Below are 14019 nucleotides of genomic sequence, written 5' to 3'. Positions count from 1 at the left end.
GTCTGATGGTGTTGACAAAAACTAGAGACAAATTTCAATGGAGTTGGAAAACATATAAAAATTATTTTTAATTCAATTTATTGATACTTTATAATTATTTATATGTATACTTATACTTAGTCATAATATATTATCTTAGTATTCCTTTAATTGTGTTAAACTATTTTAATGTATTGAGTTCTGCTCCTGGACAAGGAATTTTAAATACACCATCCACCTACTACAATGTTTAAAATAAAAAAATATATTCAGCAAACACCAGGAAAATATACATTGTTGTGGTCACATGACCCAAGTTAGTTTAGTCAGATATTTGAAAAAGTTATATTTTGTGTATATTTTATTCAAATTTCGTGCTTTATCCATAGGACCTCTTTTGTCCCTATTCTCAAGAATCACTGAAATAAAAAAGAATCAATAAATATTCAGACAGACTTGTATCAGAAACCTGTTGATGGGGACAAAAAACAATGTGCCTTCAAGTTGTAATGCTTTATTGGAAGTTTAATCAAATATGAATGAAACTGTATGTTTTATTCAATGTATAATTTTGATCATGTGAGAATACCAATACACATAAATATACTTTTTTAGATGTAAATTCATATAATCTTTTATGTAGGAAGATTTCATTTGAGAATAACAGTTGAAGTCCCAAAAAACCAAGAATAACACTTGTCTGACATTTCTTCCGACCCACAAGAGCCTTAAAATGTCCTTCAGTGAGCCGTTCCAATTTGCAGCCTAATCGGATGTCACAGCTGGATCCGAGGGGAATTATCTGGCCTCCCAATCTCTATCTCCACCCACAGGTTGACATTGTGCCTTATTCACTGTGTCTCAGAGTAACTTCATATTTGACCTGTACTTGTTCAGTCTACAAAATAGAGTGAAGTCCCTGTTTGGGCAGTAACTAGAGCACTGCACATTTAATCACATTTTTCAGTCAACTAGAGACTTGACCCTTCATAGTATATGTTTACATTTTAATCAGTTGGCTTTAAAAAGCAGCCTCAAGTTAATCAGGCCTTGAGGACTGAATTTATAGACCCCCGGTTTAAAATCAAATATGAAATAGCCTTTTTAATAATGGGAAAATTTTATATTTAACCTGCTGTAACACTATTTATCCTGTCATGTATGCTGGTGTAATAAAAAAAATGTTAGGTGGTTTTAAAAATGAGAAAATGAAGGGGACTCTGTAGATGGACATATGAATCATACCCATCAATGTACATGACGTGTATTGGGATCAAGGATGTTGGGAAGGTTTTTTTATTTATTTATTACAGTCTCATTTTGTTGTTTTGAGATACAACTGACCTAGAGATGAAGGCTTGGGAATAAAATGTTAATGCTCCATAAGTGCTTAAAACAGAAGTTGTCAAATAATTATTTGTCAAATGAATCGAAAGTAAGTCGTGTCACTTTCAAGCATCTAGAAACCAGGTGAGAAAAGCACCTGTAAACAGTAAAATTAGATTGATGAGTGTTATTATTGCATCATTCTATATTTTAGCTGCAGTTGCATCAGTTCTGCAGCAGAGCTGCACAGGCCATCAGAGCTGCAGCCTCCCTTAGCTGATGAACATTATATATATACTACAACCTTATTTTTTATGGCATAATACTTTCCTATGTCACTGACAGGAAAGGTGGCCAGAAAATAGAATAATGACTGCCTGCATTGATCAATGTAAAGCCAAAAAAAATGAAATTTAAATTGTTTCATCCAAGTTTTTATTGTAATAAAAATTTAATTGTAATGCCAATCAGGCACAGATCTTGCAGTTCATATGCAACAAAATCTAGACCCTTCTCAACGATCCACAGTTTCTCTGGTAGACATGAATGACTGTTTCTCACTGCTCTTGTTTGGAGCTAGCATTATGCTAGTTACTGCTCATTAGAAAACAATCAGCTTCTGATCCTGTTACTTTGCTTTGGTCTGCCTGCAGTGCATGTGGATCGGTATTTCAGTGAAGCATCTTCATGGTGGGCAATATCTAAAGATCACTCTATAGTTCCCTAATTCTCAACTACTCTCAATGATAGCATATTATTTGTGATAATAGAAGGAATTAACTTTGTAATTAGTCTTGCCTTTTAGAGTTGAAATCTTTAGCATTGCTACATTGATGAACTTACGGTTTATGGTGTTTTACTTCTGCCTCCAGGGCAAAATATGAGATGATCCTCCAGTTTGTGTTTTAAAATATTTTCTTTTATGTCAAAATTGAATTTTGTCCAAGTGATTTTCTCTTTGCATGCAATATTCACAATAACCTGTGCAGGTTCTTTAACATTAAGTCATATATAAATATTAAGTTAATCAAGTTTTGAGTTTTAATCTAGTCGCCTCTTGATGTATTGAAATTTTGCTTTCACAACTATGAAATATCACAAATTAATACACTAAAGCTTTAGGTCCACATCGTCCATCACTACTCCAAAGATGTTACATGAAAACAGACACTCTTTACTAATTATGTAACTTTTCATTCTTTGTTCAGAAACAAAATGCTCTGGTATTATGAACACATGCAGCTTATGAGTCCCTGTCATTGTGTAGAGCCATGCCAACAGACCAAGGCATGGCAAGGGTAAAGGATGCAGGTCATGTTCTGCGTGGCGTTTGTGTGTTAGTGTGCTTGAGCCTCTGCATTGATCGACCACTAAGACCCCTTGAACACAATGAAGGAAGTATTGATTGGCCAGGTGTTTCAAAGCCGCTCACACCCTGATAACAGGACCTTCCACCCGTGTTGTTAAAAACCTTACGCCTCCCCTCTACGGACTTACACTCTCTTGCAAACAAACTGGTCAATGCTGCAAGCATTAACTTTGAATAATACAAGATCTATAGCTTTTCCTTTAAAAACAAAGTTACAATCTGGATTCAATAAGTAAATGGCTATAGTCGCATACTAATTTAGTATTTTAAAGTAAGGTTGTCTCTTCTGGAAGCCACACTGAACTCAAGGTCAAACAACAGATCTGAAAACAGAGGGATCACTTTAAAAAATTACAGAGCCTCAGGAGTTGCTGTAATAAATCATATTTTATCAGTGTTTGGCTCAGTTTGGCTTGTAACTCACTATTTCAGCTCTGTGCAGTAGAAGGCCAGGCAGTAAAGCCCTAACCTCAAGGACGGTTTTTACACAAGTCCGTCCTAGCTCTGTTAACAGTCTGCAACAGTGGAGATTAAATGACTTGGCAAGTTTCATTCCAACAATAATGCAGTGAACATTTTAGTAGATCACAAAGTGTTCAAAAGCAAAAATAGCCTGTAGGAAATGCTACTGTATGATAAGGTAATTTAATTTGCAGGGGAGACCAGGGTGTACAGATAAGCCTGTGATGTTGTTCTTAGGTTAATGTTGACGAAAAGAGGTTGTGAAAAGTGATTTTCAGGGAACAAAAGGAAACGTTTCAAATCATGAGGAAGCAAAGGAATACAGAACAAAGAACAAAGAAGTTCAAGGAGAAAGGAAAAGGCTGCAGTGTATGTATTAAAATAGCCTGGCAATGGATAAAAGAAAGAAAAACTAACAGTCTGGGACATCTGCAAATGTAAAAAAGAAAAACATCTAACCTGCTGTCATTATGTCTTTATTTCAAAGAGAATCTCTTTGACTGTTAATAAATTATAACATTTCCACTACTTTTTATCAACCACCATGGCTGAAGGGAGCCATGACTCTTCTAACGATCTCTCCAGGATGTGTGTGTTTCCCCCTCAGGCCACTATTTGTAAGTGCATGTTTTATAGTTATATGTCTTAACATCTTCAAGCAGTAAAAAAGTGGAAAATCTGTGAGAAAACACTGTTATAGTGCAAGCACTCACACACTTCTCTCATAACACAGTTTTTGCGATCTCTTGTTAAAAATAAATGTACATTTCATTATCTTAAGTCCTTATGATATATTTTTGGAATGTGTAATTTTATGTAGAAACAAAACAAACAAAATAAAAATATCAAAATATACATATGAAAGTCAACAGTCCCTCCATTCAGTTGATAGTGGGACCAGCTTTGGGAGCAATTACAGCTTTTAGTCATTTTGGCTTTGACTCAAAGTTGTGCAGGTTAGATTTGGGTGGTTTATTATGCATCTGTGATCAATTACATCGGAATTACACATTTATATTCTCACCTCCTAAAAAGCTTTGGATGCTTCCAGACTTACTCCCTTTAGGAACAACTTCCTCCATTTGACATCCACCGCCTGCAATCCCTGGACTTCACACATGAATTTTGTCTGAAAGTTTATTTTTTAATTTGGGATTAGAAAAGTTATGAATAAGTATATATGTGGCTTCCTAATTGTTATTTCAGTTCTGGAAATCAAATGAAATGCATATGCATGTTTTAGTAAATAGGAAAGAAATTACAACAGGGTAAAATAAAATAGAAAGGACGTTACAAATGATTTAAAACTCATTAAACTTTTTCACACATATTCTTTCAGCTATGCACTGCTTTGTTGCCCTATTCCATAAATTACAATAAAACATGGAATGGGTTATTTCTAAGTGTCAAAATGTAAAAAAGATTGATATGCTTGATTATTGTTGTCAAGCACTTTGCATCCCAAGGAAAACAGAATACAGATCAATAAACTCAACCACTCGCTTCCTTCCCACACACACACACCGTTATTCCACTTTTATTATGTAAACAATTCAACTTCATGACATGGAAAGATCATTGCCATGGTAACTTACAATTGGAAGAGGAGAATGCAGTTGAAAGCATGGCTCATGGGCCGGGAGAGGAAGAGGCAGCCAAGCAGATGAAGGTTGGGTTGCAGGTTCTCTGCTTGGTCACACAGAGCTGGTGAGCTGGACTGTAGTAAACCAGTATCTGTGAGATACAAATGGGTTCATGAGGACAGAGACAAACTGCTACAATACATGTCAATGTGGTCCTTTTAAATGTGTTCGATCATTATGGAGCTGAATGTGTCACACATTCTTCCGATCAACACGTCAGTGACTTCTTTTGGTTTAAGTTCTCGTGGTCAGTTAAGGTCAGAGTTATTAGTCCCCTAATAAAATCATACAAAACTCTTAACATTTTCATGGAAATTACCATAATAAAAGCTGTTCACACCTTTATTGCTTCCAAAACAAAATATCCACCAAGTTTGATCAGTATTATATTGATGAGCTCAAGAAAACAAAAACAATGAGCTTTTTTTTTTTTTACTGCCAAGACAAATTTGAATATTCAATTAACTTTCACTGGTCAATTGAGAGAACAGTTACCACTGGACCTTAAAAAAGAGAGAGACTGGTAAGGCCAGTGGTACTTAAACTTCTAGACCACTCTGCCACTCTGCATTTGGTAAAAAAGAAATTATATGATACTCTGAAAAAAGGATAGTAGACATTTATCACAAGAGTGAAGGCTACATTGCCATTTCTGAACCTTACATGTTGTCTGAACAGTAGTACAATGCAACACTGGAAAGGACCAGGAGACAAATCTTGGGCGTGACCATGAGCATAAAATTTCAAAAATGTTCTAATGAAAAAATAGTCAGAGAGGTTAGCAAGAATCCCTGGGTGTCTGCCATGTCTGCTTGACTGGCCTCTTCTGGAGTTGATGTGTCAAGGAAGACAGATGTGAGAGCTCTTCATCGTGGATGACTTGAGGTTACCGTCCAAGAAAACCTCCATTGCTAAAACGGCACATCAAAGGCTCACGAAGTTTGCCCATGAACATTTAAAAATGGTCATGTGTTTGGTCTGATGAGACAAAATTCAAATTCTTTGGGCACAGGGCAAATAGTTTGTACTTGTATAGCATTTTATCTAGCCTAGAGAACCCTGCAGTGCTTCACATTACATTCAGCCATTCACCCAGTCACATGCTGGTAAGCTACTGTATTTTAGTCAGTCTGACAAAGCAAGACTGCCATGCACCAGCATCACCTGGTCCTCTGACCACCACTAGCAGGAAAGGCAGGTGAAACGTCTTCCCCAAGGACACGACAATGGAAAAAAACAGAGCAGGGGTTTACTTTAGGTAGCTCCTGGATCCTTTGACAAGGTAATGACTCAATGACCTCCAAGTTGGTTCACAAAACTTTTAAGGGACACAACAGTGTGGGTCCTCAAAGAGCCTAGATCTGAATACCATAGAGAATTAGTGCCACATGCTTAAGGTCAATGCCGAGGCTCAAAGATTACATAACCTAGATGAGCTGAAATGATTTGCCATTGAAGATTGAGTCCTAATATTTCAAGAGCCAACTTAGTGAAGAACTGCAGAGAGAGGCTGTTGTCAGTTGTAAAACCAGCAGGCCACACTATTGATCACTAAATGTCAAGGAGACTAATAATTTTGGCCTGATCATTTTTCAGTTGTCTTCTTAGAATTAAGAACATCAGTAAGATGTACTGATCATACTTTGTGGAATTTGTTTACGTACTCTTTTGGAAAGAAAAGTATTAACAGTTTTTATCAAGGTCATTTCTTTGAAAATATTAAGAGTTTTGTGTTATTTCATCAGAGGCAGGTGTAGAGGGGAAAATAATTCTGACCCTAACTGTATGCTAAGGACAGACAGGAACCCTGCCCCCAGAGATTTTAGCTGATCATCAATGTGTGTTCTGTCTGTTCTGTAATAACTTTGGTGAATGTAGTCCTCACAGAGTGTATAATATTCAATGCAGTGGTAGGAGCAATTATGATAAATTTATAGCATTGTAGACATCTGGAAGACAAGAATGGGACCTATACAATAACCTCAGCTGGCATCACCATCTGGACTCCTTCCAGCAACTGCACCTACACATATACCCTTTATGCACAATGGACAATGTTGTATCTTGTCAACAGAAAAAGAAATAAGATCTCCGACAAAGCTATTTACTAGTTATTTCTGTTTTTATTTTATTAGCTGAATGGAACATTCTGTAAGTTACATTCTGTAAGTCTTAGAATCATAATCTTCCAATCAGAATGTTGTGTTAAGCTGATGAGAGTCAGCTTAGCATGATGGGAAAGGAGTTCTGGATACAAGACACTGCTGCTTTTTAAGGGGATGTTGTCTGTGATTTTGTGCCTGGTAGTTTGATTTGCTGAAGTCCAAATAAAAGAAAGGCATTAAGGAACTATTCTGCCTTCTGGGGGGAAAAAAACAAAAAAATATTTTGACGCAGAAACGCACACTACCTTGCAATGAGTTTCTTCAGCATCAGCATTTGCATTGTTTCCTTATTTATTTTAAACCTTGAACAGTTCAGGTTAAGTCATCACATACAATATATTGCTTAAATTTAGAATTGCTGTACCTTGTTTGATGTGTGATTTTTAAAGATTTTGGAATAAGACACGTGTTGTTTTGTGTACTGACAGAAATCCATGACTTATGTATGCATTAGTCAGCATGAAGACTGCATATGTTTTTGCTATTGGCAAAACATATGCAAAGCATTTTACAGTTTTATCTCTCAGCCCACACTTCCAGGAAGAACGTCAAGGCCAGAGCCAGAGGAAAGCAGAGGAGAGTCAGTGCTCTACCTCTGACTTGCTCTAATCAACCATGTAGCTTGTGATCCAGAATAGTACAATGAATAAAACCCTTTCTGCAGCTAGAAAGATGGAGAGATGTAATGTTTTGGGTTTTTTGGAGGGTAGGGGAATCCCATGTTGCTCATACACCATGGGTGTCAAAACAGTGACCCAGGGGTCACTTGCAGCCTTCTGAGTGATTCTATGCAGCCCTCGACTACAACACAATGATGCCACAAATGTTTTGTCAGCTCAAGAGGTTGGTACTGACCCAAAAAACAAAAAAAAAATCATCTCTGACATTTTCACTGATGCTGTCTTTCAAAAAAGATAAGGACAATATAAAGCATTCTAAAAATAGAAGCTACAACACAAAGTTCTCTTCTCTTAATAACAATGTAAAAGAGGAATACAAATTTTAAAATGATGTTTACTCAGAATACTTTGTTGCACCCACTAAGTAAACTTGGCTGTTCTTATTCCTGAAACACACCAAAAAAATATACATGACGTTAATTTAACATTTGGGACAGTTTGCAGGTTTCATTTATTTGTTTTTAACAAAGCAAACCTCCAAGTTGTTTCAGATCTGTAATGATTGTCAGGTCCCATTAGACAATCAGATTTTCAAATATTATGCATATTTTCTGTTGAGGTTGTTAAATTTAACATTTTAAAATGTTCTTGCATTCTTAAAGGAAACAGTTCACATTTTGTGGCTCTCAACTTCACTTTAAACTTGACAGTTTTGGCCCCCCTGGCAAAAGTGAGGACACCACAGCTTCACATTGCCTATGAGGGTTGCTGTGCAGCTATCCAGTAATCTCTTCTTTGCCAGGAGATATGCCCCCCACTGATTAAGCATTGCAGGACAGTATCACCTTGGCAACAAAGCAAGAGCAAACTGTACAGAAAAGGCTTAAAATGATTCCTAGACAGAGGTATGATCATCAACACTACAAATTCAAACAAAAAAGGAAAATCAGCATCTCAGATAAATCACACTTCATTCTTCCACATCAACCAATCCTGACCATTTTATTCCAACCTACTGAATGAAGTAAAGAGCTCCATCTAATCATCTTAGAGGTCTGTGGTCAGAAGACAAATACTTAAAATGCTTTCTTTTCCCAAATTTTCCCAAATTTTCTGTTAAAAATGTTAGTCCAATCCTCTGCAAACACAAAAATGTCTCACCAGCTTCTGCATTTTCAGCTTCTTCTTCCTCTTCTTCATCTGGTGCGATTGGATTTTCTGGGCTCACTTGATCCATCACGATACACTCTGCAACACCTGTCTGAGTACAGCATAAAAATAGACATCAGAAAAATGATATAACATTTTCCTGTAGAGTCATAAACTGAAAACTAGTCACAGACCATAACAATACGTACTTTCTATAGACTGTAACTGATCCAGGTGGGGGCTGTGCTTAATTTAACTTATAATTCAGACCATAAATTGTTTTAACTAAAATCTTACTTTGACTGAAGGATTTACTGCTTTTTTTGTCTCGGATATAAGCTCTATCTTTAAATTAACAGGAGAAAATTGCTCTGAATTTAAACAGATGTTACTGATTGATAATCCAAAACTTTAAGCCAATTTAAAATGCTTAGCCCTCTTCCACTACAAACCTCCATCCAAGAATTGTTGATGAAATGAAAAAAAACAACAACAACAAAACACAGACTAAAGGTGCACTGGTAATCTGTTTTTACTCAGGTAAATGAAGTGGAGACAGTGTTTCTGCAGGTTTCGCCAACCAAAATGTAAGACTTTAAGACCTTTTTAAGACTATTATGAATGTCATCTATAATACATGATGTAGCAGCAGCAGCAGCAGTTTTCTTGGGAGCGTTAGCCACTCCAGTGGATCAAAACTGTCACAATTCTGGGGTCTGTTTGTGGCTGCAGGCAGCAGCTGTGTATTTTTCACACTGCAAATGGCTCTCTAGTCTTAAGCCCCGCAGTGCCAAGCTTTTATTGCACAGAATGCATGGAGCATCTGATAGGTTGGCAAAAGAAGTGAGCTGATGGTGAAAACGAACGTCGTACAAACAACTGGCAATACATTTGCACTTACCCATGGTAGACTCAAAAAGACAGTTAGCAATAGCAATAGCATGTTAGCAGCTTGTTACCAGTAGCCTCAACTGTCTTGAAGGTGTCTGCGCATGACTAACACTTTTGATAGACAACTAAAAAGGCAAAAACTAAATGATTAAATAGTCCTATTTATTCATTAAATAGAACTGTTTAATGATTAAATATTCCTGCCACAAACAGAATTTAAGACCTGTAATTAACATATTTAAGGCCTAATTAATTTTTTAAAAATTTAACTTAAGACATGTTATGACTTTAAGTTTAGCTACATGATCTTAAGACTTTTTCAAGGATGTGTGGGTGATCCGTGAAATATGGAGTAGTAAGATTGGCTCCTGAAAACCGCCCTGGTTCCTGGAAAAGGTTCCTGCAGTCGACATGCATCACTAAGAAGGTCACAAACAAACTGTAAGTAGAAGAAGGAACAGAGCCTGGTTTGTTCTCCTGACCTTTAGAGAGTCCAGTTGAACCACTTGACATTTTTGAAGAAGTTCCACAAAAAGATAAATGAGCAAGGCCTACAAAGCAAAAGATACGTCAATTCATAATACATCAATAACACATAATAGATAAACAGACAGAAAAATGTTTGCATTAACATTTTAATACACCTTGCTTACCTGAACAAAGAAGCCAACCAGAAAGGAGACCAGGAAGGGCACCAGGCCAGCATGTGCTATAGTGACTGGAAGACCTGAAAATGAAAATAATGTTGAACTGCCTCTGAATTTGATTCCCACCCAGGTAAAAGTGAAAACATGTGCTAGACGCTGTCTGTCGAGCTTTTTGTCGATGTGTCTCAGAAACGTCTCTCTGCGCTGGCTCCAGATTTCTATAAAATATAATTGACAATGCTAATTTCCATAAGAGATTTAAGTTACTGAGCAAGTATTAACTAAGAAGGGTCGGACCTCTGTGGAACTACACGAAAACTCTGCTCAAAACAAAGCAGTTAAATGTAATGTCCCATGTAATTTCCACCTCTACAAAAATCTCTCTGGTGTTGGCAACACTTCATAAAACACATTTAAATTTTCCTCTGCCTGGAAATGGACAGAGTTTTAATTATATTCCAAGTGAAGTTATATTTCAGAAAAGTCATGTAGGAGAAAGAGCAAACAGTCGCCACTGAACCTTTACCTTCATACTGTCATCTTTTCCAAAGCTACTACAAAATCAGGACATTAATATTTTTAAACCTAAGATGCCAGGTTTGAGGTTTTGGGTTGTCTACATTGTTTCTCAGGATGATTTTAAAAAGGATTTGAGGTGTGTCTGATTTTTGTGACTTGAAATTAGTTAAAGTTACTAAAGTTACCAGACACTACATTCAGGGGGGGAAAAATCATGGATGACTTTAAAGCAGGGCTTTAAAATCTGTTCCTCTTTAAACATCTGCTAATTAGGAAAACTATTTTAGTGAGTGAAGTTTGTTAGTATAAGAATGACATCACATTCCTGTCAAAAATCCTGATGCAGAAATCACAGCAGCATATTTATTAACTAAGTCAGTGCAGAGCTCTAATAGTGGGCATTTCCATTTATTAATGGGCCCATGAACACAGCATGGCGAGAGGTAAACACCCTATTTGTAAAGTACTTTTGCAAAGTACTTTAAAAATAGATTGCAAAAGTCAAAACACAAATATAAAAAGCAACATAGATAATTTTAAGTAATTCAAAAACAAATAAAACAACGTATACAAAGATTTACCTGACTTCAAAAAACTGATGGTGTCTCTCGCGGACATGAAAAGTTCCCAACAGACACGGGATTATGCTATTTTTAATGGTCTTATTTTTAATGGTTTTTGCATCCAAAGTATGCAAAAACTTTGGATGCAAATGGTTTTTGCATCCAAAGTATGCAAAAACCATACTTGATGCATTGCATTGATTGATTGCATCAATCAATGCAATCAATTATTGCATTGATTGATGGCGACCTGGAACTTAAGGAGTTCTTAGGCATAGCATGTTTTTATTCCTGTTTTTCTTATCTAAAGCTTTGAGTGCTCATTATAAAATAAAACTCCTTGGAATGCTAGCCTGAATATTAAACAACATTTCAGTTGTAACCAGTGAGGAAAGCTAACAAGAAGGACTTATGTGATGAGAGGAAGATTAGAATGTTTATAAATTCATAAAATAGTTTCAAAACTTACCTAAGATTCCAGTTCCTAGTATTGTTGCAATGGTCAGGAAGTCTGGAAAGACAAGTGCTGAAAACTTTAACATTAAGGCAAAACATTAACATTACCTTTTATTTCTTTATGCAGCTTACAGCCATATTTTGATTTTTCTAAAGATTATCCTACAAATTACGTCTCACTTTGCAAAACAAATTCCATCTCACTTTACAAAGAAAAAAACATAAGCATAACATAAGTGGACTTAAATGGATAACATTTCTAGCAGTCAAACTATTACTACTCCTGATATATAATGTTTTGTGATGCCAGTTAAAAAAAAAACAAAAGAAAAAAAACTAACTGGAAACTGAAATAACTTGCCTCCTGACTGTAAATCAAGTGAAAGAACCGAGCCAGCAGTGTGTTGTGTGATTGGTCAGACATTTATGGGCGTGTTTTATGCAGAAATGTGTTCGGACAGCAAAACTGATATTTTGCTTCAACTAGCCAGCTTCCACTATCAGGTTTTTGTATCTGCAGGCGACTTGAACACGGAATGTTTAACTGCCGCAGTAAAAACTGATGCATGTTACCTCCTAAAACTCCTGCTAAAAAATTATCGATGGAAATTCCAATGCTGTTGCCCACGGAGAAAAGTGTGGCGCTTTCTCTGTGACTGTTTCATAAAAACATAACTAAGAATGGAGGGAGGGAGTAATTCCATCAAAGCGTGGATTAATACTTGAAATTTAATAAATGTGAAAAATACACTTTAATGTCTCAATTTGTAATTCTGCTATGCCTGGAGTTGGTTATCAGAATCCTACAGATTCCAGCAGAACTCTTTATAAATAACCATTTTCAATTGAAAATCAATTTTGAATCGATGCTGCAAAAATCGGATGAGATAGTAAAAGAGGAAGACTGCATGCAGTTTGATAAGTACTAGCATGGAAAGTCTAATAGCCAAGAAAAGCACAATTTTCTACACACATTCATATTGCAGTGACCATATTTTGTAATAAGGGCATTTGTGCAGTCCTGTGTGAATCCTCTGTGTTGTCTAACTGCTGATGGTACTGACAAGGCCGCCACCTTTCAGATGCATTTTATATTCATTACTTGGACTCGAGGAGCTAAAATTATCACTAGACGTAAGCTATCATTTTATAAATCAGCCTGGTCAATTTTCAGAATTCACTCATCCCTTCCATTATATTCTCCTGACGCATCTGATCAGTAATCAAACCTGTCATCAGAATTTCTCTCACTGTCTGTATTCCCAGGGCTCCTAACAACCACTCAGCTACCTCTGATTGACAAAGAGATCATAAGAGTTCCAGAGGAACATGGGCACAGTGACGCTAATCAACCTAAATGCTACTTTTAGTTTGATGCTTCAGTTGGTTGTCACTTCTCCCTTGTATTTTGAAATGCTTCAGTCTGATCCAACTTCAAAGTATAAAGCTGTATGTTGAAAAGAAGGAAAGAAGTCAAGAAAAAAGTAATCCTAAATGTCACCTACTACATATTTTTAACAGCTTCTAAAGGATTTCAGAAAAAAAAGAAGATTATTTCAAAGAACAAAATTAAAAGCTCCTTTTGAATTTACTGTGATTCAGGTAATTCAAACCATTACGAAAGCACTTGAGCTGAAAATGTGCATGCTGTATTTTTGTAAGTGGCCAACATTCATTTTATAAAAGTAAAAAAGGACATGATACAAAGTGGAAACATCAAATAAAAGTGAAAAATGATTGATGCATACTCTGATACATATCTGACAGCAATTCAGAGCTGTAGCTATGTACAAGTAAATATAAGAAACAAAAAGAAAAAAAAATGAAGACAACACCAATGACTTAGAAAACTCTGGAAGAAAACAAAAGCCCAGAAGTCTAAAACTAAATCTGTGTTCAAATGCAAAAATGAACTTATTTTACCATTTTATAAACCTGGACACACATCAGTAAAATTTACCCTCTTCCAGTTTAGACTGCAGACACTTCAAAGAAAAAAAGTTAGAGTATTCACATACAGAAGTCAAAATATTGTAGCAAGACCAAAGACAATGACACCAACATTTTCATAAAGGTGACAGACAAAATAAAAAGTCTGTTTTGTGTCTTAAACTCCCTGTCATGTCTTGTGTTAGCTGTCTACGGGGAATTCCACAGAACCTCACTTCAAAAAATCCTAACTATCCTTTTATGAAAATTAATATAGAAGAGAATGTTTAGCAGAAAACAC

The 14019-nt window shown here is 36.1% G+C and overlaps 1 protein-coding gene and 1 long non-coding RNA gene across 4 annotated transcripts in view; one reads left to right on the top strand and one right to left on the bottom strand.

The window, feature by feature from the left end:
• The window catches only part of LOC103139814 (uncharacterized), a 69939-nt gene that overhangs the window by 54141 nt on the left and 1779 nt on the right, over positions 1 to 14019 (bottom strand). For all 3 annotated transcript variants that reach the window (XM_016672739.1, XM_016672740.1, XM_007554646.2), the window contains exons 2-6: positions 11803 to 11844; positions 10258 to 10331; positions 10087 to 10155; positions 8726 to 8825; positions 4732 to 4870 (exon numbers count right to left, since the gene is read on the bottom strand). In XM_016672739.1, the coding sequence (XP_016528225.1) occupies positions 4732 to 4870; positions 8726 to 8825; positions 10087 to 10155; positions 10258 to 10331; positions 11803 to 11844 (424 nt within the window). The remainder of the gene's footprint in view (positions 1 to 4731; positions 4871 to 8725; positions 8826 to 10086; positions 10156 to 10257; positions 10332 to 11802; positions 11845 to 14019) is intronic.
• The window catches only part of LOC107836519 (uncharacterized), a 17897-nt gene continuing 15812 nt past the window's right edge, over positions 11935 to 14019 (top strand). Inside the window, exon 1 of the long non-coding RNA XR_001662434.1 lies at positions 11935 to 12192. This is a non-coding gene — a long non-coding RNA (uncharacterized LOC107836519). The remainder of the gene's footprint in view (positions 12193 to 14019) is intronic.

Source organism: Poecilia formosa, unplaced genomic scaffold, assembly GCF_000485575.1.
Source record: "Poecilia formosa unplaced genomic scaffold, Poecilia_formosa-5.1.2 Scaffold65, whole genome shotgun sequence".
NCBI lineage: Eukaryota > Metazoa > Chordata > Actinopteri > Cyprinodontiformes > Poeciliidae > Poecilia > Poecilia formosa.
Note: the sequence above shows the minus strand (reverse complement) of the source record. Positions and strands in the feature narration are given on the sequence as shown.